At 41.4% G+C, this 23,273-nt stretch overlaps 2 protein-coding genes across 3 annotated transcripts; one reads left to right on the top strand and one right to left on the bottom strand.

Moving 5' to 3' along the window:
* The first annotated feature begins 1,073 nt into the window (after positions 1-1,073).
* Positions 1,074-6,101, top strand: LOC133877947 (probable receptor-like protein kinase At1g49730). Of its 2 annotated transcripts, none has more exons than XM_062316407.1 (7): positions 1,074-1,504; positions 2,594-2,734; positions 3,447-3,499; positions 3,571-3,638; positions 5,298-5,387; positions 5,545-5,614; positions 5,713-6,101. In XM_062316407.1, the coding sequence occupies exons 1-7, from the start codon at positions 1,482-1,484 to the stop codon at positions 6,015-6,017; spliced, it is 750 nt and encodes a 249-aa protein (XP_062172391.1). In that variant the 5' UTR covers positions 1,074-1,481; the 3' UTR covers positions 6,018-6,101. The 2 variants fall into 2 exon arrangements, with proteins under 2 accessions (XP_062172391.1, XP_062172390.1); XM_062316406.1 differs by having other exon boundaries at positions 1,077-1,504; positions 2,485-2,734.
* A 1,564-nt stretch (positions 6,102-7,665) lies between these two features.
* LOC133877575 (dnaJ protein homolog) lies at positions 7,666-10,475 on the bottom strand. The gene is made up of 6 exons (XM_062315935.1): positions 10,191-10,475; positions 9,189-9,354; positions 8,927-9,065; positions 8,555-8,831; positions 8,260-8,458; positions 7,666-8,171 (listed from the first exon to the last, which is right to left on the bottom strand). The coding sequence occupies exons 1-6, from the start codon at positions 10,338-10,340 to the stop codon at positions 7,858-7,860; spliced, it is 1,245 nt and encodes a 414-aa protein (XP_062171919.1). The 5' UTR covers positions 10,341-10,475; the 3' UTR covers positions 7,666-7,857.
* Positions 10,476-23,273: the final 12,798 nt, after the last annotated feature.

Genomic DNA, 23,273 nt, shown 5'->3' with positions numbered 1-23,273 from the left:
TACATATTAGAATGCAATCATATTCGTCTAGTGGAATCAATTGTGATTAATAGTGTCGTGTGATATTGTCACAGATATTGAAGCTAATTGTATTTATCCTTTTAAGTCACTCTTTAAGCTAATGTAAATAAACCATTTGTTTTCGACATCGATTATGCATTTATTTATTTGGATTGTTTGATTTGATAAAACATGGGCCAAAGGAACATGATTCCTATGTGACTTATTACCTAGAGATAATTAGGTTTAGGAATTTATTTTCTAGGGGCTTAAGCAATTAAAAAGCTTTGGACTCTTGAAATTTATTCTAAAAGGCTTAAGTGGAGTTAAATAAGAATTGGGCCTAAGGGATAAAACGCAAGCCTATGCTTAAGAATATGTAGTAATGGGCTAGGGTTCCCTAGTTCAACTATAACTCTAGTTTATCTCCTAACCCTATCATAATTGTAAATCCAAATCTATAAATAAATGACCATAGTGAAGCATAATTCACCAATTCACTATATAAATAGTTTGTGAGTCCACATTCACGGTCATATCCAGTCATCAAAGAGAAGATCTTGAGGTTTAATTAAAAACATATTCTTGATCATTCAACTTGTAAGGAGAATCTTAGCCAAAGTTAAATAGTGTGAATCCTACATAAGTCTTTTTCAAGGCCTACAAATTTATAGATAAATAACTTGTTGATACATGTGACCATACTAGGGGCGGAGCTAGGATTTGAGATTTTGGAGGGCCAAATCGAAAAAAAAAAAATTTTGGGAGAGGGGCAAAACTTAAAAGGTAAAAAAATTTATGGGTAAAAATTTATTTCTTTTTTGTTTTTTTTAGGGGACCGCCTTGGGCCTTGGGCCCCCCAAGGCACAAAGCGGTGCCACCCCTAACTACACTCACTCTTTTTTTTTTGAAAAAAAAAAATACAGTTTTCAAACAATTTATATTCTTTGATTTGATTTAAAATCACACTTATTATTTACAAAATCTCAATCCCAAACGAACTTTACCACTAATCTATTTGAGTAGAGGAGGCTCCTTGTATAGCTTTTGGAATGGATTACATTCCATAAGCTCCCCACAATGTGGAGATCAACGATGTGTGAAAGGGCACGAATGTGTATATTTGTATAGAGAATCCGAGAGGCTTCTTATTGTTGAATGAGGTAAAAGAGTGCCTGTATTTTCAAGCACAGACAATGGCGATAACTACGCGAAAAATGGAGTTTAAGGAGTTTTCATTAGGCCTAACTGGGTTGCAGGGTATTATTAGCAGACTGGATGACCGTTTTGCCCAATCATGATTCTCTCTCTCCAAAAAGTAAACGAATCTATTCCGCTACGATAAAAAAGGAAGAAAGCAATGAGACTTAACTGTGTGACTGTTGACCCTGTTCAACTTGGATCGCAAAAACCCAGAAAACCAACTTTTCAGAAATGGGCGTCGACCGTTTGATCCGCAGGATCGGGCCTCACCTTCTTCCATGGCTTCACAAATCTCCTTACGGTACCTCAATTTCGTCTCACTTTTTACCTTCAATTCTGCTTTTTTAGATCATGCCAGTCTTTTACTGTTGATTCAGACAATGTGGGTAGTTATGTGCTTTCGAGCTCACTCAGTGAGTGTAATTGGGTGTTGGGTCTGTGAAATTGCTGGAATTGGACTTGGATTGGTTGAATTCTACATGGGTGTGGAGTAGTTATTGATGATGTTAGTTGATCTATCTAGAAAATGCTCTGTTGTGACTTTAATGGGAGAATTCTATGCTTTCAGCCTTATTCATTGACTGTGATACCACGAGTGAACTTGAATTGATTGAATTGTACGTGGGTTTTCCTTTATTGTTGATGGTGTCAGTTGAATTATCTTGAACATGCTCTGTTGTGGTGCGGAGGATTTCGATTTTATTAACCTGGAAGAAGACCTTCGCCACTTTTGGATCTGAATACAAACCTGTATTCAAATGTAATATCAAATTTTTGGTATTTCACGTGATATTATAGGTGGACACAGCACGAATTTGATATGGAATTCTAAAAGGTTGTGTGAAAAAGAACAATTAAGAACAGGATTTAGAAGCAATTCAGGTTTAACTTATATTTTAATATATGTTTGCATAAATTTGTACTCATGATCATAAAGAATTGGATTCCATTGAGAAGGTGAAAAATAAGATAGTTATTATGCTACCCCAATAAGATGCAGGTTGCTATCCTCATCAAGTGAAAAACAATTGCTGGTCGATATATTAGAGTTGCATTTTTTGCTCTTCTTTCTTTTCTTTGACAATAGTTTGTGCGCATTTGGTGTTATTTGAAAATGTAAGACCATGCTGTCTTACTTCAAGTTATTTTAATATGTTGAAAACAGAAAAATGATTAGCGTACCGTTATGATCCAATTATTGCATTTTGTTGGATCAAGTTCTTCCTTGGATGACTATATACAAGACTGCTTGTGTATAACTCTCTTTAGTTCTCATTCCAGGCCCAATATTATTTGTGAGGCACTTGTCATACAAAGATATAAAGAAGGCGACAGATGGTTTTCATAGAATCATTTATTGCAATTCTCATGGAACTGCTTATATGGCCAGATTCCAAGATGGTGGGGTTGCTTTGGTAAAAGAAGTTACTAGTCAAGAAAAAGACGTCTTCTACAGAGAGGTACAACTCCTGGGCCGCTTACATCACCGCCACCTTCTTCCACTCAGAGGGTTTTCCACTGGAAATAAGAGGTTTGATGCCTAGCTTTTGTTTTCAATAGTTTGAATAAGGATTTCTTCCCTATTAAAAGCGAGAAGTATTGCTTGTATTCAAAGGCCAGTGGTGAATTTAGAGCTTGGGGAGATCAATTAAAGTAGGTTTGAGGTATTACTCACTCCATTCCATTAGCTCATGGAGCCTCCTGTGCACCAAAGAAAATAGAAAAATAAAAGAAAAGGTAATACCCTCTCCAGAAATGAAACAAAAGCAAGTGAAAATACATTTTTCGCCAATCCTAATAATACATGTGCCTGGATACCCCACCCTTGACTCATCAGTTCCTGATTTGCTCCTGAACTGGATCTGGAGATGTTATATCTTTTTTTTCCTCATAAATGGGGTTACTTGTTTGTATAAGGTGTTGTATCACAGACAATAAAATGGTAAGTTTCCTTTTAGTAAGTCACATATATACATGCCAGTGCATCACCAAGATATTACTCTATGTATTAACAACAAAATGGCTTTGTTACTGATAATGTATTTTAGTCTCTATTGTTCTTTTGTGAAACTGTCATGATGTATATGCACACACATTATAACCATAAACACAGTATGACTTTGTAAATTTGAAATGTTGCGTTTAATTATCATCCAGAGCATGCATAGATTTGAATATGCATTATTAATTTTCTTTTACTTTTTACAGATTTGATTTTTAACTTGCACATTCACTTTTTGCAGGGTGCTCATTTTTGACAGCATAGAAAATGGAAGCTTGAAGGAGCATCTTAGTGGTAACTTTTGGTGCAAAATTTGTCTGTTTTTGCAAAATCTGATTCTGTTTTTAATGATTGGCTCCTGGCAGATCCTCTTAAGACTCCCTTAAATTGGAGGACAAGGCTACAAATAGCCATTGGTGTAGCAGCTGCACTGGTAAGTTCTAAGTTCATGAGATTATCTTCTTATAAGGCACACAATTAAATACCACATAATGTAACCCCCTCGAAAATTTTTGAAAAGGGAAAATAAATTTTAATAACCTTGTAATTCAAAAGGGTCTAAAGGTTTACTCAAGAAGCAAGAACATGAGAAAAAAATATCACATACAAGGTAGAGCATTCTCAAAATCTGGCATCTGGCATAGAAATTTCCACCTGACTCCTCACTCTAGGAACCCAAATAAGACCAGAAATCTGTTTGATTGCATGGAGATGGGATACGTCAACTAATGAGACGAGGGGCAAGCTTATTTACACACCATTTAATATAAAATAAAATATTAAAAAAACAAAAATATACCGAGGTGAAATATTGTCAAAACCTTAATAATCTCCAAAAGGCCACAACAATGAGCACCTCTTGGTTTGCCTACTACATTGAAAAATAGTAACTCCTAATTCAGAAGCCATAATCTTTTATGGATATGATCTTACTCTTGTCAACAATATATAGCACTTGGTTTATTTACGCATCTCTGGCTTATGGTCTTTGGATCCAATGACATCTTCTTTCCCTATAAATATTGGACCAAACAGGCATCTTCTCCCCCTATAAACTAGGGGTGAAGGTTGTGGCAATGGGTTCAATCTGTACAAATGTGTGAGATGTATCTGCCTATAAAAAAACTCTACACTTCTGTGATTGATTTAACCTGCACTTTTTCCCTGTCTGAAATTTCTTGCTGATAAACTAAATAAGTTTTGACCTGCAAAAATAATTCTAATATTTCCAGACCTCATTGATATTGTGAAATGGTGAACATGGACAAGAAGTGGGTGAGATCTCTAAAGAACTTTGGATAAGTGGGAGCTTTTGTAACACCCCCAACCCGTTAGAGCTAGGTTTGTTATCGTAACAACTTTTGAGGCACAAAGGCATTAAATGGGACAACCAGAGAACTTACTACTTATAAGAAATGCATGAGTTTAAAAGCTTTGTTGAACTTAAATGCGGAAACAAAGGTCATAAAAACATGACATAACAAGAGTTTCTAAAAATCTCTCTTGTGCCCTTAGGCACTTATTGAAAATAGAATGAACTAGATACATATCATGACATGACATGATTTTCCCAACTAAATATGTATCTGGCCTCCTATTGCGTCTCTTCTGGACCTGAAAAAGAAAAACAAACCGGATGAGCAAAAAAACTCAGTAAGCAAAAATTCCCAACCAATTTAAAGCTGGTATATTTTGAGTGAGATGCAATCAGATAGCTATCTAGATACATGCTGGAGATTTTACTTTTCACTAAAAATTTAAGAATTCAACCACAAGCATATGATGTGATATCTTGTAACAAGACATTCTGTTGAACCTGACAATGGCTACCTTTTAAATTGGTCAAACCTCACAATTGTGCTAACTATTGGCTCTTTACCTGCCTATAAACTTGCGACAATTGTATAATGCTCTGTCTCCCCTTTGGAATATGTTGTATCCTCTGGTTAGTCCTTTTTCTTTGGACTATACCCATCCAAGTGGCAACATAAAATTGGAATTTTCCATACCATTTGGTCTATATGCATTGTTCTTGTATGTGCATAGTACAAGTGTCATACAGTAATTCGTTACGCTGATTTTTTCGATGCAGGAATATTTGCTACTCTTCAGTGACCTCCCGATGTATCATGTCTCCATTACCTCAAGCAGTATTATGTTAGATGAAAATTTTACAGCAAAAGTACGGACGCGTTTCTTATGTTTTATAAACTTTAACCGTTTGGTTCTAATAAATACTTTTAACTTTAGAAGATTTGCGTCAAGTAGATTATGTTGAAGGAAACTTACTGTTGTCAGAACATTGTGATTGAAAGATTTATTTCCTTTGCTTATCACAGCTATCTGATGTTAGCCTTCTTAGTTCTGGTGGAAATGATGTCACAGTGCCTCACGCCTCGTGTCCAGAAGGTTATTTCTTCTACTTTTGCCCCTGCAGACCTGCAACAAATTTGCATAATTGCTTTCTCAGTTATAACATGTATTTGTCTATCTTTATCCTTTTGCAGAATGTGTCGTTCCGGATCGTGGTAACCTTATACTCCAGCTTGGTGTGCTAATTCTGGAGCTTATTACTGGTCAATGTTCAGAAGAGGGAGGTGCTGATCTAATCCAATGGGTCCAAGGATCTCGCTTTGCTAGTTCCATGCATAAGATGATAGATCCAGATCTTGGAAATAACTATAATTCTAGTGAGCTTAAAAGGCTTCTGACTGTAGCAAAACTGTGTATTAAATCTGGGGATAAACCAATGTTTTCTATTCCACAGATACTTCATTATGTCCAGAAGAAGTTAGATGTTTCACGTGACTAATATTTTCATTGTCCATTTACTTCACAGGAAATTTTCATATATTATTCGAAATTGATTTAATTTTCATGGAGGATTATTGCTTAATATCCCATAATTAGGCAAATGGTTCTTTTCTGTTTACAAGATGACAAGCTCTGTCTGTATAATTTAGATCAGATGCTATGCTTCAATGTACTGATGTTGCTCCTACTGGGTGAGTGAGTGTTTCTTTTCTTTGCAGTATAACCTTGTCTCCCAGCCCCAGGGAAATAAATTATACAAGAAAATTGAATTTAAATACAACTACAATATGGATGGCCTGCCTTCTTTGTCAAGATATATGTTTGATACCCTGATTCATTCGGATAATGAGAAATTTCAAGACATTTTTGGATGGCAGATGAATCCATCGTCATTCATCTCATTTTGCACCCTTATATGACCACAAGTGTAGAGAAAAGCCTCTAAAAGCTCCCAAATACATTTTGCACCCTTAAATGATCACGAGTGTAAAGAAAGGCCTCAAAGAATGGACGGGGAGACACAATAAAGGACATATATTACTATTAGAAGCTGATTTGTAAAAAAATTTAGAGAAAAATCATACTTAATCCATAAGTTTTCATTTGATTTGGATTTAGTCTTTAAGTTTTCATTTTAAAAAATAAGGTCATTAGGTTTTGCCTAAGTTTTAAATTGATCCCTCTATTAATTTAATGTCAAAATTGACGATTTTTTATTGGTCACATATGTTTCATTTGACACTCTAGGGTTCATGTTAGCACCCAATATAATGTCAATATCCATGTCAGCATCAAATTTAATGATTTTTCATCTAATGTTACGAATCTAGAAGATTAAGATGACGAAAAAGATAATTTTTGTTTCTAGAGTTGGGTCTTCCTTTTTCTTTTCTTTTCTTTTTTTTTCTTTTTCTATGTATGGCTTGACGCTTAATGATGTGGCATTGATATTGGGTGCTGATATGAACGTTAATGTATCAATTGAGACACACATGAAATATGACAAACTATTAATCTTTAAGAAAAAAGTGACAAAGAGACCTATTTAAAATTTATGAAAAACCTAAGGACTATATTCTTGAAATTAAAAACACGAGGAGTAAATTCAAATAAGATAAAAATCTAAAGACTAAATATGAATTTTTCCAAAATTTTATACAACCCAATTTGTAAAAAATTTCTATCCCACAGAAGAAATGCGACTGTTTCAGCCTATACTTCTTCTAAGGAAGAGGCAAATGGGTCATTTGCTTATGCTTTTTAAAAGGGAAATTTTGTTTTTTAATTATTATATGATATAAATATGAAAGTTCCAAATATTTTGGGAGTGTTTTATGTGTTTGATTGTTAGTTAAATGCTTATGTACTTCTGCTAAAAATACAATAAAAAATAAAATAAACAATCCTAAAAAGCATTAGGAAACTGGTAGTCCTTTACTCCCGGTGGGAAATATGACTTGGGTCTTACTTTACCCAAGACATAAGACTGGCGGATAGGACGTTACAAATTGGAATTATTCCCTACACCATTAACTAAAAACGCAGCCACCCAAGGACCTGAAATTATCTAACAACATCAAGTTCAAAACAGTTACCCAGATGGAGGGTGCGAAGAAATGAATGAAAATTAGAAGAATGCGGTGACAAGAGTTCAAAAAGAAACAGTAATATTATGAAGCGAAGGAGATTACAAGACTACTCATAAAACTGTTTTTTGACTGATCACTGATCACGCCAAAAAGCTATAATAAACCACTTCCCAATATCCACCTACAATAAATTTTCCAGCTCTGGTTTTGCACATTGATAACTACTTCCCCCGGCCAAATAATGGATCATCACTGCTGGGCACATTGCACCCTCTGGGCACCACCAGGCATGTCTTCATCTTCGTCATATACCTCCTGAGCCTGCTTCCTCCTCATCTCCTCCTCAATGTTGACATCATGCAGTGTAGTCTCCTCACACTCATCCACCTCCATGTCTGTCAGCTGGGTTGACGGCCTTGGTGGCAGAACACCCTCCAATGCCGCAACCTGCTCTGCAGTCAGGGAATCAGGGAAGTCGACAGTGAAATGAATGTACAATTTCCCCTTCATAAATGACCTCTGGTACATTGGCATCCCTTCTTCATTGATTCCCTTGAACGAGTCTGCGCGTTTTGCAGCAATGGAGAATTGTCAACGTTAATGACCCAAACAATAATCAACAGAGCCACAAAGTTTATGCCTATTACTTACCAGGTTTGACAACTTCCCCAGGGTTCGATTTTATAAGGAGCTGTCTCCCATCCAAGTGGGTCAATGCAAATTGGAAGCCGCAAAGAGCCTCAGTCAGGGATAATGTGTGCTCCACAAAAAGGTCATCGCCCTTTCTCTTGAACTTTGGATGTTCCTTCTGCTGAAGGACGAAGACTATGTCCCCAGTGACTGTGTCAGGCTGCAAACACAAGAAAACAACAAACCAATCACAATCTATATAGTATCCAAAGCAGGTCACCTCAACCAATGGCTATAAGCTAAATTTTAGACATACCGCCTCATCTGCTTCACCAGGGAATGTAATCTTCTGTCCGTTCTGCATGCCCTTCTCCACAATGACTTCCAACACCTTCTTTTCCTGGACAACCTTCTCTCCTTTGCATTGCGGGCAGCGGTCTCTGTCATTGATAGTCTCTCCAGTACCCTTACACTCATTGCAAGCATGCTGCATCTGCTGAATCATAGAGGGGCCAAGGTGCCTAATTGTAACCTTCATACCAGTTCCTTGACAACCAGCACACTTCATTGAAGCTCCAGATTTCGACCCCTTGCTGTCATTAATCAAATATTAACCACCCATACAAGTATAGAGCATTATGCGTGGAACAAGTATGCGAACACCATGATGAAATACTGAAACACTCACCCATTGCACTTCGAACATAACACATTTCGTGAAAGTGAGAGCTTCTTAGATATCCCAAGGTAAAGCTCCTCCAAAGAAACCTTCAGAGGATGGACTACATCTTCTCCCCGTCTCTGCCTTCTTCCCCTGCTGCTACCACCTGCCAGTGCAAAAGACATTATTCAGTCGCCATGACTTTCCAACAATTCAAACCAGTAGTTTGAGTCGCGCTACAGACAAGAGCCCCCCAAATATATTCATCATTAATAGTCATAATTCGTACCTCCAAATGGACTACCACCAAAGAAAGATGAGAAGATGTCGAATGGGTCATGACCACCGCCACCACCACCCATTCCCTCTTTGAGTGCATCTTCACCATATTGGTCATAGATCTCACGCTTCTCAGGGTCACTTAGTACCTCATAAGCCTGGGCCAGCTCTTTGAACTGCAGCAAAATCCCATGTATCAGGCTTCTATTTTGATCCAAACAAGAACAATAACCAACATTAACTTGTACCATCAAAGACGAAGACACAGATTTACAGGACCCACTTGCAATAATTGAATGGAAAAGCCCAAACTGATAGCTCAGTTGCATAAACTAATTTTTTTTCATTTTAATAATTAATCGAAATTCTATTAAATTCGTAAAGCGCCCCAAGAAGTATACAAGAGAACGAATCTAGCTAGTAATAGAAAAATAAAAATAAATCATGGTAGCTAAAGTTTTCTCATAGTCCTCAAAGCTTCTATCATTCATTTGTTGAATAAACTAATAAAACGCATAAACACCGTTCTCTGGCAAACACTGCTCACATAGAAACAAATCAACCCAATTGACAATTTTGCACAGACACCATAATGACAACAATAATTATGCAATTTATCTGATTAAAAAGGAAATAAAGACGAAGTTCTCGAGTATATCAATCAAGTACATAGCTGAAAACTCAGTGGAACAATCCACCACTCAATACGTCTAAAGCAACAAGTCTCTAAATTCATTTAAACAGAGGATCATCACCTGATTCTCATCTTCCAAAACCACAATCTTTCTGAGATTTAAATTTCAAGAACAGCATCAAATAAATAAATAAAAAATTCCCTAACGTTACTAAGTACCCAAGATCTCAGAAAATACCAGGCATAATCGAATTCCAAAGAACAATCCTCAGGAAAATCTCATGCCCCAATTATCTAATTTAAATAATTAATTTCCAGATATAAATAAGAAGACCAGAATTATAATGATAGACAAGTAGGGCGAGAAAAAAACGGTACCTTCTCGGGATCGCCACCCTTGTCAGGATGGTTCTTTATGGCGGCTTTCTTGTAGGCCTTCTTGAGATCGTCCTGGGAAGCGTTCTTCGACACTCCCAGTACCTCATAGTACCTCGTGTTATCACTCTTCTTCGGCGCCCTCCCGAACATCTTCTCGCCCAATCAAACTCCCTCCGATCGAAACGGAGTTCCCGATCAAACCCTAGATTCCAAACTTTTTGTGCACGGAAGGAAGGAAGGCTCTTGAGAGAGACACAGAGAGACTCAAAAATAAATTTGAGAAGAAACGAAGGGCAGTGGGGTATTTAATTAGTGGGGGGTGAGTTGTTTGAGAGTCAGCGTTTGGGTCAATGACTCGAATGGACGGTTGGGATTGGGTCGTGGAATAAAGACGTTCTTCAAGGGAAGGGTCTAGAATTCCTTCTTGTTTGGGAAGCGTGGGCCGATGGATGCTTTCCGTGATGGTTCGGGGGACTTTTGTTTGTTCTAGATGTTTCCATTTTCACGTGTCATCGAGTTCCTTAATGGGGAAATTAACTCCAACTTTATATGTGAAAGCAGAAACTCGCTTTATTAAAAGTAGAAATTTGTTTGATTTTATATATATATAATCTAAAAATATGGATTATATATTGTTAGAAAATTATCCTGACCCTACTGAATGAGCCGAGCTTCATATCAATCGAGCCCAGCAGTAAACCATAGGAATCAGATCCATTAGGCTTGTCAATGGCAAAGTCTAATGGGTTCATAATGATATTCTACCGAGTCTACCTCATTTAGAATCGGTAAAACACCGACTCCCTGATTATTGTAGCATGCACCCCACGATCTAGAATCGATTATTTAACTGACCCACTCCACAATCATCACGCCCATGTACCACAATCCCCTGATCCGGATTGTCGACAAACGCTCCAAGCCCGACACGTGACTGAATGAAAAAAAGGGATTACTCTCGCCACTCCACCTATAAATACCTCACAAATACGCAGGTATGAAGGAGATTGTTCTCTGTGATTCCAAAAATATATACACTTGAGATAATACTGACTTAAGCATCGAAGTTGAATTGTCGGGTTCCCCTGACGCAATTTCCTTTTTTACAGGTTAAAGGCTCTTGTTGATCGACAAGCCATCAAACAGGAACCTGTTCTAACATATTAGCGCTGTTTGTGGAAAACGACTAGCAATTGTGCTTCGTTTACTACAAATAGAAAAATAAAAACCCGAGATGGTGCAAACAAGAGCCACAGCCTCAGGAACAAACAATCCCCGACACAAGGCGGGAGGACCAATCCCACCAGAATGCAGCTGAGACGGAAGCTCAGATAGCCCAAATGTCCAGGGACATGGAGGTTCTAACTCAATAGAACCTCCGATTACAAAAGCGACTAACAAATGAACAAATCCTTGAGGCATCCGAAGGACATGGAGAAGGAGAAAGCAATACGAACGAAGAAGAAGATAAGGAAAGTATAAGAGTCATCGAGAGAAGTCAGCTTGAAAATCGATATCGGCGAGCTGGAGGTATCAAAAATCCTCCCCTTGGTCAAGATGTAGTGAATCCTAATCTCGGAGAAAGAAGACTCAACGAAACTATCGCCATGCTCTTGAGAGAAGTACGATGAAAAATACAACCAACTACAACAGGAGATTCAGCAGAAGGGCAAGGGGAAAATTTCCCAAGTGGATAGCCTTTTGAATAGATCATTCCCATTCACCGAGCGTATCATGGCGATTCAACTCCCTGAAAAAATTCAAAATCCCTAGCATTCAGACTTATATCGAGATTGAAGATCCAACCGAGCATCTTGATAACTACAAGACGCATATGGATCTTCAAGGGACACCATAGGAGCTGGCATGTCGAGCCTTTCCACTTACTTTATCCGGCTCTGCCCGAGAGTGGTTCTGGAAACTCCCTCAAGTTCCATCAATAGTTTTGAGGACTTCGGACGGAAATTCCTAACCCAGTTCCTAGTCAAATGCAAATGGAAGAAGCCTTCCAGTCAATTAATGGTCGTATGTCATAAGGTGAAGGATTATGTAGTCCAGTTTAATCAAGCCAAACTCACAGTCGATAATCCAACCGAGGAGATGGTTTACGCAACTCTTTTCCAAGGCTGAGAGTGGAAGGACCCTTAATTAATGAGATTACTCTTAATCCACTCGAGAACCTTGCTAAACTCACGGATGTAATTGAGAAGTATGTGAACCAGAAAGAAATGCTTGCGGCTCTTAGGGAGTCTCGAAAAAATAAGGTCTCGAAATCAAAGAATTCCAGGAAAAACAAAAGGGGGAAAAACAAAAGGGTCCAACAGGAAGAAAGGCGGACCAAGACAAAGGCTACAACAGGATCTCCAAAGTACTACCAATTTGGAGAATGGACTCCTTTGAATTCTCCTATTAATGAAGTATTAATGGAGATCAAGAGAGATTCGGAATATGAGGAACCTCGTCCACTCTATTCCACACACGTAAGAGAGGAAAACAGACACAAGTTCAGCGCGTTTCACAACACCCAAGGCCACCTTACCGAGGAGTGCAAAAACCTCAGAATCTTGATTAAAAAGTTCATCAAGAATGGAAAAATCTTCTGATTCATAGCTGAAAATAATTTATTGACTTCTTAAACAAACCAAGTGTGTGTTTGTGTGCAAAAAAATATCTTAGATGCGGAATTGAAATGAGACAAGATATTTGTTTCGAAGTGGAAAATCTATGAAGAGAAAAAAAACCACTCCGGGGCAGCCAAACCCAGGAAATCCACTATCCAAAAACAAAGCTAGTTACAAGACACTCGTACTCACATAACCCTATGCAGTAGTCATACCTTTAACTCTGACGTGTAGCCCAACACGAACGCTTCCCAACCAGATCTTCCACCTGAAAGGGTTTTTGATGGATTTATTTACCCTAGGGCCGACCCCTAAGACAGACTTCACACAAACAACGAGCACACACCGGCAACGGCTTAAGAGCTAGCGGATTTTCGATTCTCTCTAAACACCCTCTCAAAGCAATATGGAATTCACCACCGAATTCTGTACAAAACACAGACCTATAGCCCCCTATTTATAGGCTTCAAGAGACCTTGAAAACTGCTGAAAATCGGACTCTGTCTGTCGACCGTCCGAACGGAAGTTTGCCCCATCCGGACGGGTTTCTGCGATATCCTTCAGAAACAGCGCATATCTTATCCTTATCAGGTGTGCATCCGGACGGCTTAACCGAGCGTCCAGACGATCTTCACTGAAATCCTTTCCGCGTTCAAACGGAATTCTGGAGTTATCTAAACTACTGTATATCATCCAGACGTGTTGCTAAGTCGTCCGGATGGCTTGCAGATAATGAACATCGTCTGGACGTGATGTCGAGTCGTCCGGACGGAATACTGAAACTTCCCAATCAATGTCAATTTCTGAGAACAGACTTCTTGTAGAATACTGATTGACCAAGCTTCCGGACGGTGTGGCTCTGACGTCCGGATGTCGTCAATGTTTATATGTAGGACACTGCGGGGCGACCGAACGGAAAGTTCTCATCGTCCAGATGGATGTTGCTAACTGATGAGCGTCCGGACGGGAACACCACATCGTCTGGACGGTTTCTTGGGATCCGACTTCTCTGAGTTGAAATCTACACAGAATCTTCCTTAAACACTGAAATAGCCTTCATGAAGCTTGTGACACTTGCAATTTGTCATAAAACAGCTACTTCCACATCAGATAAATAAACTCTGAATATCTAAAGACTCTAAAATATACGGCATCCCTGTGAAAGCAGCAACATTACATAATAGTTATTTTGTCAACAGAATGTAGCCAATTAAAATACTAACTATAGCGGACAATCAGGGCCAACTGAGGCAAGATCAAGGGCCTCAACAATATCAAGCCAAGACACCACGGCAATACCAAGCTCAAGAGCCTAGGCGCCGCAACAATTCTCTTCCAAGGCGCCAAGAAGATCGGCGAGATAGAAGAAGAGAATAACCTTGACGAAATGAGGTTTAGAAAGAAAGAAGCGGGAACAGAGGTGCCCAGCACCATGATCCCTGAAACGAGCCGGTCATTGCTGGCATCCGAACCATATTCGGAGGTTTCAACGGAGGAGGAGAGACAAGCGCAGACAGGAAGACTTACGCTCGGCAGTAGAGACAGTGGGAGGTCATGGCAATAGAAAGACCTCGCAAATCTCACCGGAAGGAGTCCTTGGTGGTGGGGTTTTTCAAATGAAGACTATGTGGGAGTATTGCTCCCTTGTACCGATGCATTGGTAGTCACACTGCAAGTGGCCAACCACAGGATCCACCAAATCTTTGTGGATAATGGTAGTTCGACCGATATTTTATATTGGTCGGCATTCAAGAACATAGAGATCAGCTCGGAGAAGGTGACTCCAGCCGCTTGCCCCTTGCTCGGATTCGTAGGGGAGCAAGTTCCTTCCGCCTACAAAGATCATCATGGTCAAGTTCCTGCTGGTTGATAGACCTTCCGCCTACAATACGATTCTTGGAAGGACTGCCCTCAATGACCTAAAGGCAGTCACTTCCACCCCACATCTGAAGATCAAGTTCCTAACTGAGAAAGGAGTCAGAGAAATAAGGGGAGAAGAGGGTGTAGCGCGTCAATGCTACAATGTCACAATGAAGGAAACCCCCACACAAGTTAGTCGTGGGAAGAAAACTGAGCAGTAGCAACTACAGTCGGAGGAGCCAACCGAGGAAATGGAGGAATTTAAGGTCGAAGGTATAGAGAAAAAAGTCAGGGTCGGGTCTCTATTACCTCCGAAAATCAAAGAATTCTTAGTGGCTTTCCTCCGAAGTAATCCAGATGTATTCGCTTGGAGCCATGAAGACATGACAGGGATCGATTTCGCACAAGTTGAATGCTGACCCAAATCACCGACCCGTCAAGCAAAAGAGGAGAAATTTTGCTCCAGAAAGAAACCAAGCCATACACGAGGAAGTGGATAAGCTACTACAAGCCGGTTTCATCAGAGAGGTTGACTACCCCGAGTGAAAAATGGAGAATGTGTGTAGATTTCACCTACTTAACAAGGCATACCGTAAGGACAGCTTTCCTTTCCCCCGAATGGATACACTAATAGACTCCACCTCGGGACATGAGCTCCTCAGCTTCATGGATTTCTTCTCAGGCTACAACCAGATCCAAAAATCGACGAAGAAAGAACGTCCTTCATCACTGACTGAGGATTATATTGCTAAAAGATTATGCATTTCGGGTTAAAAAACACTGGTGCAACCTATCAAAGGCTAGTCAACAAAATGTTCAAAGATCAAATCGGAAGAGATGTGGAGGTGTATGTGGACGACATGTTGGTGAAAAGCAAAAAAGCGGTCGGTCATTTGGCCAACCTTGAAGAAACCTTAAGCACGCTGAGGAACTACCAAATGAAGTTAAACCCTGCAAAATGCGCCTTTGGCATATCATGAGGTAAATTCTTGGGGTTCATGGTCTCGCACAAAGGAATCGAGGCAAACCCTGAAAAGGTCTGAGTTGTGCTGGAAATGCAGGCTCCTCGTACAACAAAGCAATTGCAGCAATTGATCGGGAGGATCACGGCTTTGAACCGTTTCATCTCACGATCAACAGACAAGTGTTTGCCTTTCCTCAAGATCCTTCGAAAAACGTTCGTTTGGAGTGACGAATGTGAAGAGGCTTTCAACCAGCTTAAAGAGTACTTGGCCAACCCACCACACTCACCGGAGGAAGGAGAAATCCTCTATTTATACCTAGCCGTGTCACCCTCGGCTGTTAACTCGGCACTAGTCTGAGAAGAATCTGGAGTACAAAAACCGATGTACTTCACCAACAGAGCATTGCATGGAGCTGAAGAAAGGTACCCTCGGATTGAAAAATTGGCCTTTGCCCTCATCACCTCGGCTTGGAAGTTGAAACCGTACTTTTAGGCGCATGCTGTGCGGGTACTCACCAAGTACCCTCTAAAGAAAGTATTACAGAAACCCGACCTCTCGGGCAGGTTAGTGAATTAGGCGGTGGAACTCGGAGAATTTGATCTAGAATTCCATCTGAGAACCACAATCAAGGCTCAGATCCTGGCAGACTTCATTGCAGAGTTCAGCAATCTTCCCGAGAGCGAAGAACTTCCCAAAGGGAATACATGTACAGCCTATGTTGATGGATCATCCACGAAATCCCGAAGCGGTGCAGGAGTTACGCTGATAACCCCTGACAAAAAGGAAATTTCAGTGGCATTAAAGCTGAACTTCCCAACTACAAATAATAAGGCAGAGTATGAAATGGTAATAGCAGGCCTCAGCTTGGCAAAACACCTCGGAGCAAAAAACCTAGAGATCTGGAGTGACTCACAAGTTGTTGGCGGACACGTCCAGGGCAAGTCTAAAGCCAAGGGAGAAAAAATGATAAAAATATCTGGCCAAAGTTTGAAGTTTTTGGGATCGTTTAGAGCGAGTGGTGATCACCCAAATCTCAAGAGCCGAGAACGAATGAGCTGATGCACTAGCCCGGATAGGGTCAACTACAGATGAAAAGATCGTAGCCTCAAAGTAGCGAGTGGCAGTTCAGGACCAACCTTCTATAGCCGACCCTGAGGCAGCAATGCAAATTGAAAATTCCTACACCGTCCCCAAATGGGCTAGTGTTGTGGTCAAATACCTGAAGGCAAGAAGACTCCCAGAAGACAAGAAAGAAGCTCGAAAAATCAGGATGCAGTCAGCTCGATATATCCTCATCGGTGAAATTCTATACCACCGAGGATACACGTTGCCACTTCTGAAGTGCCTCTCAACAGCAAAGGCAAATTATGTGCTGAAAGAGATTCACGAAGGAGTGTGTGGTAGCCATTCTGGAGGTCGGATGTTAGCTCACAAAGCTGTACGAGCCAGCTATTACTGGCCCACAATGAACTGAGACTCAATGGAAATGGTCAGGAAGTGCGACAAGTGCCAAAGATTCACAAGGGTTCAAGGAAACCCTCCAGCAGAACTCAACTCAGTTTCATCACCATGGCCATTTGCACAATGGGGGTCGACATCGTAGGGCAAATGCCCCTGGGAAAAGGAAATTGCAAATTTCTAGTAGTTGTAGTAGACTACTTCACCAAATGGGCAGAAGCCGAGCCCTTGGCAACTATCACAGCCAGGGCGTTAAAAACTTTTCTCTCGAAGGCAGTCGTATGTTGGTTTGAGATACCTTACGCCTTAATCACCGACAATGGAACGTAGTTTGACTGCAGACCATTCCAAGAGTGGTGTTCCAAGCTAAAAATCTGCCACTTCTTTTCATTAGTATATCATCCTTAATCCAACGGTCAGATTGAAGCTACAAACAAGGCATTGGTGAAGATGCTGAAGAAAAAGCTTCCGAAGCAAAAAGGAGGATGGGTAGAATACTTACCGAAAGTTTTGTGGTCTTACCGAACCACCACCTACTCGGCAACAGGGAAACTCCCTACTCCCTAGCATTTGGAACTGAAGCAGTAACCCTAGTTGAAGTAGTCTACCCATCCTTAATCCAACGGACAGGTTGAAGCTACAAACAAGACATTGGTGAAGATACTGAAGAAAAAGCTTCAAAAGTGAAAAGGAGGATGGGTAGAATACTTACCAGAAGTTTTGTGGTCTTACCGAACCACCACCCGCTAGGCAACAGGAGAAACTCCTTACTCCCTAGCATTCAGAACCGAAGCAGTAATCCCAGTTGAAGTAGGTTCCCCAAGCTTTCGCATCCACCATTACAATCCTGGTCTTAACAGTGAAGGGCTTAATCTCCACCTAGACCTATTAAATGAAAGGTGAGAAGAGGCGAGGATCAGAACATCTGCATATAAGGAAAAGACAACCATGTACTATAATAGAACAGTCAGGCCTCGATCATTCAATCTCGGCGATTGGGTGCTTCGAAGAGTAACACTGGCAGCCAAAAATCTAACTTGATTCGAGTCAGATAAGTCCCTCATGCCTCGAGCAAATCTGCATGACGGACCAAGTACAAACCCTCGAAATCATGACTCAGTAAAATCCGATCTAATTCGAGTCAGATAAGTCCCTCATGCCTCGAGCAAATTGGCATGGTGGACCGAGTACAAACCCTCGAAATCATGACTCGATAAAATCCGACCTGATTCGAGTCAGATAATCCCCTCATGCTTCGAGCAAATCAGCATGATGGACAAGTACATATGAGACTCGAAATCATATCTCGGTAGAAACCGAAATTATTCGAGTCGAAAAAATCCTTCATGCCTCGAGCCAATCGGCATGATAAATCAAGTACTAACGAAACTCGAAGTCACACCTCGGTAAAAAGCGAGATGACTCAAGTCTCGGCCTGATTCAAGCAAAATCCGAGACTGAATCCTACTTAGTGAAATTTTTGAAAGTTTCTACTATTTCAAACAATGCAATTGATCTTCGGTAAAAATTGACTTTCAAATACATTAGTTAAACTTTTACACTTAGTCAGATTTAGCGAAGTATAAAAGGTGGGGGGTACTCGATACTCTCAAATACTCGATAAAAAAAAAAATGCCAAAAACTAAACCACATGGCAAGGAAGATAAAAACTCCAAAGTTTCATTAAAGATGGAAAATTTACATGAAATATCAAAAAATTGCCGAAGCTAAAAAAAAAAAAAAAAACCTAAGGTGCCTTGGTACTCAGGTCATCTAAGTCTTGGTTAGCCACAGAAGCCTCAACATCAGCAGTCTTGGTCGGAGCATCCAAACCCGCTGGCTCAGCATCTTCGACCCAATCTGGAACATTTGGAATTAAGTCTGGGCCTATCCCCCTGAGCTCTTCAATAGCTTCTTCGGGGATGTCCATAAAGTCCGTAAACTTCCGGTCGGCGTAATTCGGAGAAGGCATCAAAAGGTTAAGTACAAAGTTCTTAAGAGAACCAAAACCCCAGATAAAACCGTTAACCCAGGTTTGGTCTCAGACTTTGGTAAAGGCTAGAATCTGGCTATGATACCGATCGACCTTCGACTTGTAATGTGTAACCCTCGACTTATAGTGCTTGGATTTCTTCCGATGCTCCCGACACTTGGACTTAGGCTTCAGCAAATCTGCCTAAGCGGCCTGCCCGCCAGACTCGGCCTCTTTCAGCTTCTCTTCTGCTACTTGTTGAGTCTCCTCTTCAACCTTCTAAGCTTCTTCGGTGGCCCTCTTATGCTCTATGGCTGTGCTTAACTCAACCTGCAACAAAGTATTGCTGAACAAGGTGGACAAATACTTTGCCTCGACGTTGTTAAGGAGAGTTTTAAACTCCGACAATTCTCGAGCTCTCGCATTTAGCTCGGCAGAAAGTCCCCGGTTGGTCTCCTCAGCCGTATCTCGCCTCAACTCGGTGTGGACGATCGACTCATCATATTTAGCCAACTCCAGCTCCCGCTCGGCAAGGAGCTTGCTCAACATGGCCACTTCGGACTCCAGGGACTGTCGCCGACCGAGCTTAAACTCAAGCTCAGAAACCCGCTGCCTAAGCCCAGCTAAAACCGGAGCTTGATCCTGAAAAATTCCCCTATGCTGGTCAAATAGAGCAAAGGTGTACACCAGTTGTTGCCGAACAAAGCAAAGACTTATAAATTTTATGAAAACGAAAACAAACAAAAAAGGGTCATGAAAAACTCACTATGGTTTGCAGCTAAACTAAAGCTTTGATCATCTTCTTGGGCGGAATACGCCCGATTGTACTTTCTCCAAGATAGTCGACAGGAATGAGGGCCCGAACGGCACTCATGATAGGCCTGGTCAAATGCTCTTCCTCCGAGGCCTCCTCATACTGCCGAGCTAGCCTGAAGAAGCCGATGGAATTGAGAAGAGACCTACTACTTGGCCCGACCATATCAGCTCTAAGACTGACAAAGGGTCTGCTGCTTGGCCCGGTTGTATCAGCTCCAAGGCTAACAAAAGTCCTACTGTTCGGCTCGGCAGCTTCACCACTTGATCTAACTAGGGCATCTATGGACCTCGCGGCTCCACCAACACAGGCTGCCACATCAGACACAGGCTCCTCCTGAGTCTCAACCTTGGCTTCAACACGAATAGTTGGCGACTCTGGCCGATCTAATTCAATCACTAGGATTGAAGCAACGTAGCCTCACCCTCGACTATTGGCAGGGTTTCCCCATCCTTGTCCAGAGCATTTACCTCGGCCTCATCTTCATCACAGAGCTTCAAAACTCCGTCGATTTCGTGGGCCTAAGACACAATCTCCTCAGCAGCATTCTAAGTTTGTTGGACCTCAGGAATAACGACCGAGAGGGGCTCGACACGAATTAGAGCATCTCGGACTGCCGAACCCGAGACGATGGATCTAAGATATGACCGAGCGGCCTCCATCCTTTGTTTTTTTCTTGGCATGGACTACTTTGGATTTTTTAGGCAGCCTTCGCCTGGGCGGCCTCCTCCTCGATGGGCTTCGACTTGGCGGCCTTTGCCTTGGCTGCCTCCTCCTCGGTAGCCTTCTTCTGGGCGGCTTTAGCCTTTGCAGCCTCCTTCTCGGCAACCTTCAACTTGGCTGCCTCTTTCTCGATAACCTTCAACTTGGCTGCCTCCTCCTCGATAGCCTTCTTCATCTTCAACTCCTGCTCAACCCCAATTCGCTAGGCATCAGCCAAAAGCTTCTTTACTGTCTTAAGAGCCTCATTCGGCTCTTTAGACTTTTTTTATCCCTCCTGGACATTTTCTTTACCCTTTCGGGTAGTAGTCTAAGAGCCTTCCTTCAGCTTCTAAGACTTGTTCTTCCTCACTTTCAAGTAAGGGACATTCGAAATTGGGATGTTATATCTAAGAACATTCTGCATGTTCTCATTGGTCACATGCCAGTCGAAATCCAACTTGTCTTGATTCTCCTCAACCTTGGAGAAGGCAATCATGGCGTCGATGTTATCAACTTGTTCGTCGGTAAGTTTAGGGGCCTTGGCTAATTCAGCCCTTATATGGGCCCATTCTCGAGGCACCCTTTGGTCTTCGGGGAAGAATGATGATTCGGCCCTTTTCCACTGGCCGGAGACTCTGAAGACTTGTTGCTTCCACTCTCTTTATTCAAGTAGGTCCCAGCAAGTTGAATAAAAGCCAGTTTCTTTCGGACGGTGAATTCCACAGTGCTGTCATGCTTCAAAGAAACACGATACATTGTGAGGAACTCAGCAATAGACATCCTCTTCTGGAGCTCGAGCCTCCATATGACGAAGGAGGTGAATAGGTACTTCCATCCATTCGGCTTGATTTGAGAGGGAGCAACTCCTAAATGCACCATAAGTTCCCAAGCCAGGAATGGGAACTGGAAGCCAGCCATCAACATCCGTTCGAGAACAACCACCTCGCCGCCTGCGATAGAGAGTTTGTCAGGCTCTTAAAAATGAAGATTTATCGAGGCTGGAATGTTGTAGCTTCGGCGAAGATGATCATCATCAGATGCCGGTAGGACTAAGCAAAAACCGCACCACCCCTCACTGCCCCTACCGGTTTTTACGTTGATATTTGCGGGCGCGGTTTGGATTTTTGCCAAACCGTGCGGGGAGGGGTGGGGTACGGGTTTAGCATTTTTTCAACACCGGATCCCCGCACCGCACCACACCGCATAAACCTAAAACACCTAAAAATAAAAAACCCTAACCTCTCTGTTCGGCGACTTCGGCGACTCCGGCTGTCCCTCATGAGTCACCCTTTCTTCATCTTCATTTGTAATACTAGCTTTGGATTCTTTGGCTCTGAGGAGGACAGGCATGGACAACGACTGAGATTTACGAAGAGATCAAAAGAAGATGAAAGGAAAAGAAGACATGAAACCTGAAAGTTTGAAACGATGAAACACACTGAAACCTGAAACTTTGAAAGGAAAAGAAAAAGATTAACCCATGTGGGTAACCTAAAGGCTGAGATACATTTTTCAAGAAAAAAAAAGAAAGAAAAGAGCATGAGATACATTTCAAAGTGTTTTACAGGCAAGCTACAACTGTTAACAACTCACCCACTCCAAATGGTGCATTTGGTCATTTGATAAATCATTAAATTAGGCTGCATATTGATACGGTGCGTTTAGGAAATGGTGGAATTAAATAAGTAAAGAACAAATTGAGAACAACTCCCACGGGTCATGCATACGGTGCATTTAGGCTGGCTCTCGATCTCTCTTTAGAATCTTCTTTCATTTTCCTCATCTTCTTCTTCCATCTCTCTACAGACATTGGCTCTTAGTCTTTCTCACTCGCTCCTCCACTTCTTCTTCTTCTTCTTCTTCTTCTGGTTCTTCAGTTCTTCTAGGGTTTGCGAAATGGCAACCATGGAGAGTGACGAGCGTGGCATCGCCATTCAGACTGGTCGATTGCGATTGCGTCCTCCGTTCCTCGCCGGACCATAGCTTGGTGTTTCTCTGTTGCTTAAATTTCTCTATGTTTTGTTTGGTTCATGAGAAAATCATTGATTTGTTTGGTCCTTGCTTGTTTCTGAGAAAACTCGCCCCGCCCCATACAACCCGCACCCCTTACCCCGTATCACCCTGCACCGCACAGATTCTTCATTTTCTGTGCGGTTTACGAGTCCACTTTAAGGAACCCGTAGGGGTGTGGGGCAGGGCCAAAAAGGGAGAACCCCCCCCCTTTGCCCCATGCTCACCACTAGATGCCGGGACTAACATTTTATATTTGTTCTCGTGGGGAACAATATTTGGAACACCACCACCGACATGACCACCGTCAGAATCGGAACCGGATGCCATTGAAAGATTTTGAAGGAAGTCGGTCAAAGTTTTCGAAGGAAGTTGAAAACATCCTCAAAAGAAGTTGGTAAAATACTTGAAGGGGCTCGGCGGAATCAAGAAAATTTACCGGAAAATGAATGAAATCGCTGAAAAACTCTGAGAGTTTGAAAAAATTCGAGTGTGTGAAAAGTGAAAGTGAAAAAGTGAAATGTAAAAGGGGGGGTTTATATAGGCCTTCCTTTGGATACCGAAAAGAGGCGCATTAAATGCGCTGAGTCGAAGGGACAGTCACTATCAAGTTGACAGCTTGCCTGAAAAGATAAGCCACACGCGCATCTTCACGCATGAGTCAGGTATCAAGACCAAAAG

The sequence above is a fragment of the Alnus glutinosa genome, chromosome 9 (assembly GCF_958979055.1).
Source record: "Alnus glutinosa chromosome 9, dhAlnGlut1.1, whole genome shotgun sequence".
Lineage (NCBI taxonomy): Eukaryota > Viridiplantae > Streptophyta > Magnoliopsida > Fagales > Betulaceae > Alnus > Alnus glutinosa.
This window is presented reverse-complemented; position numbering and strand designations above follow the sequence as displayed.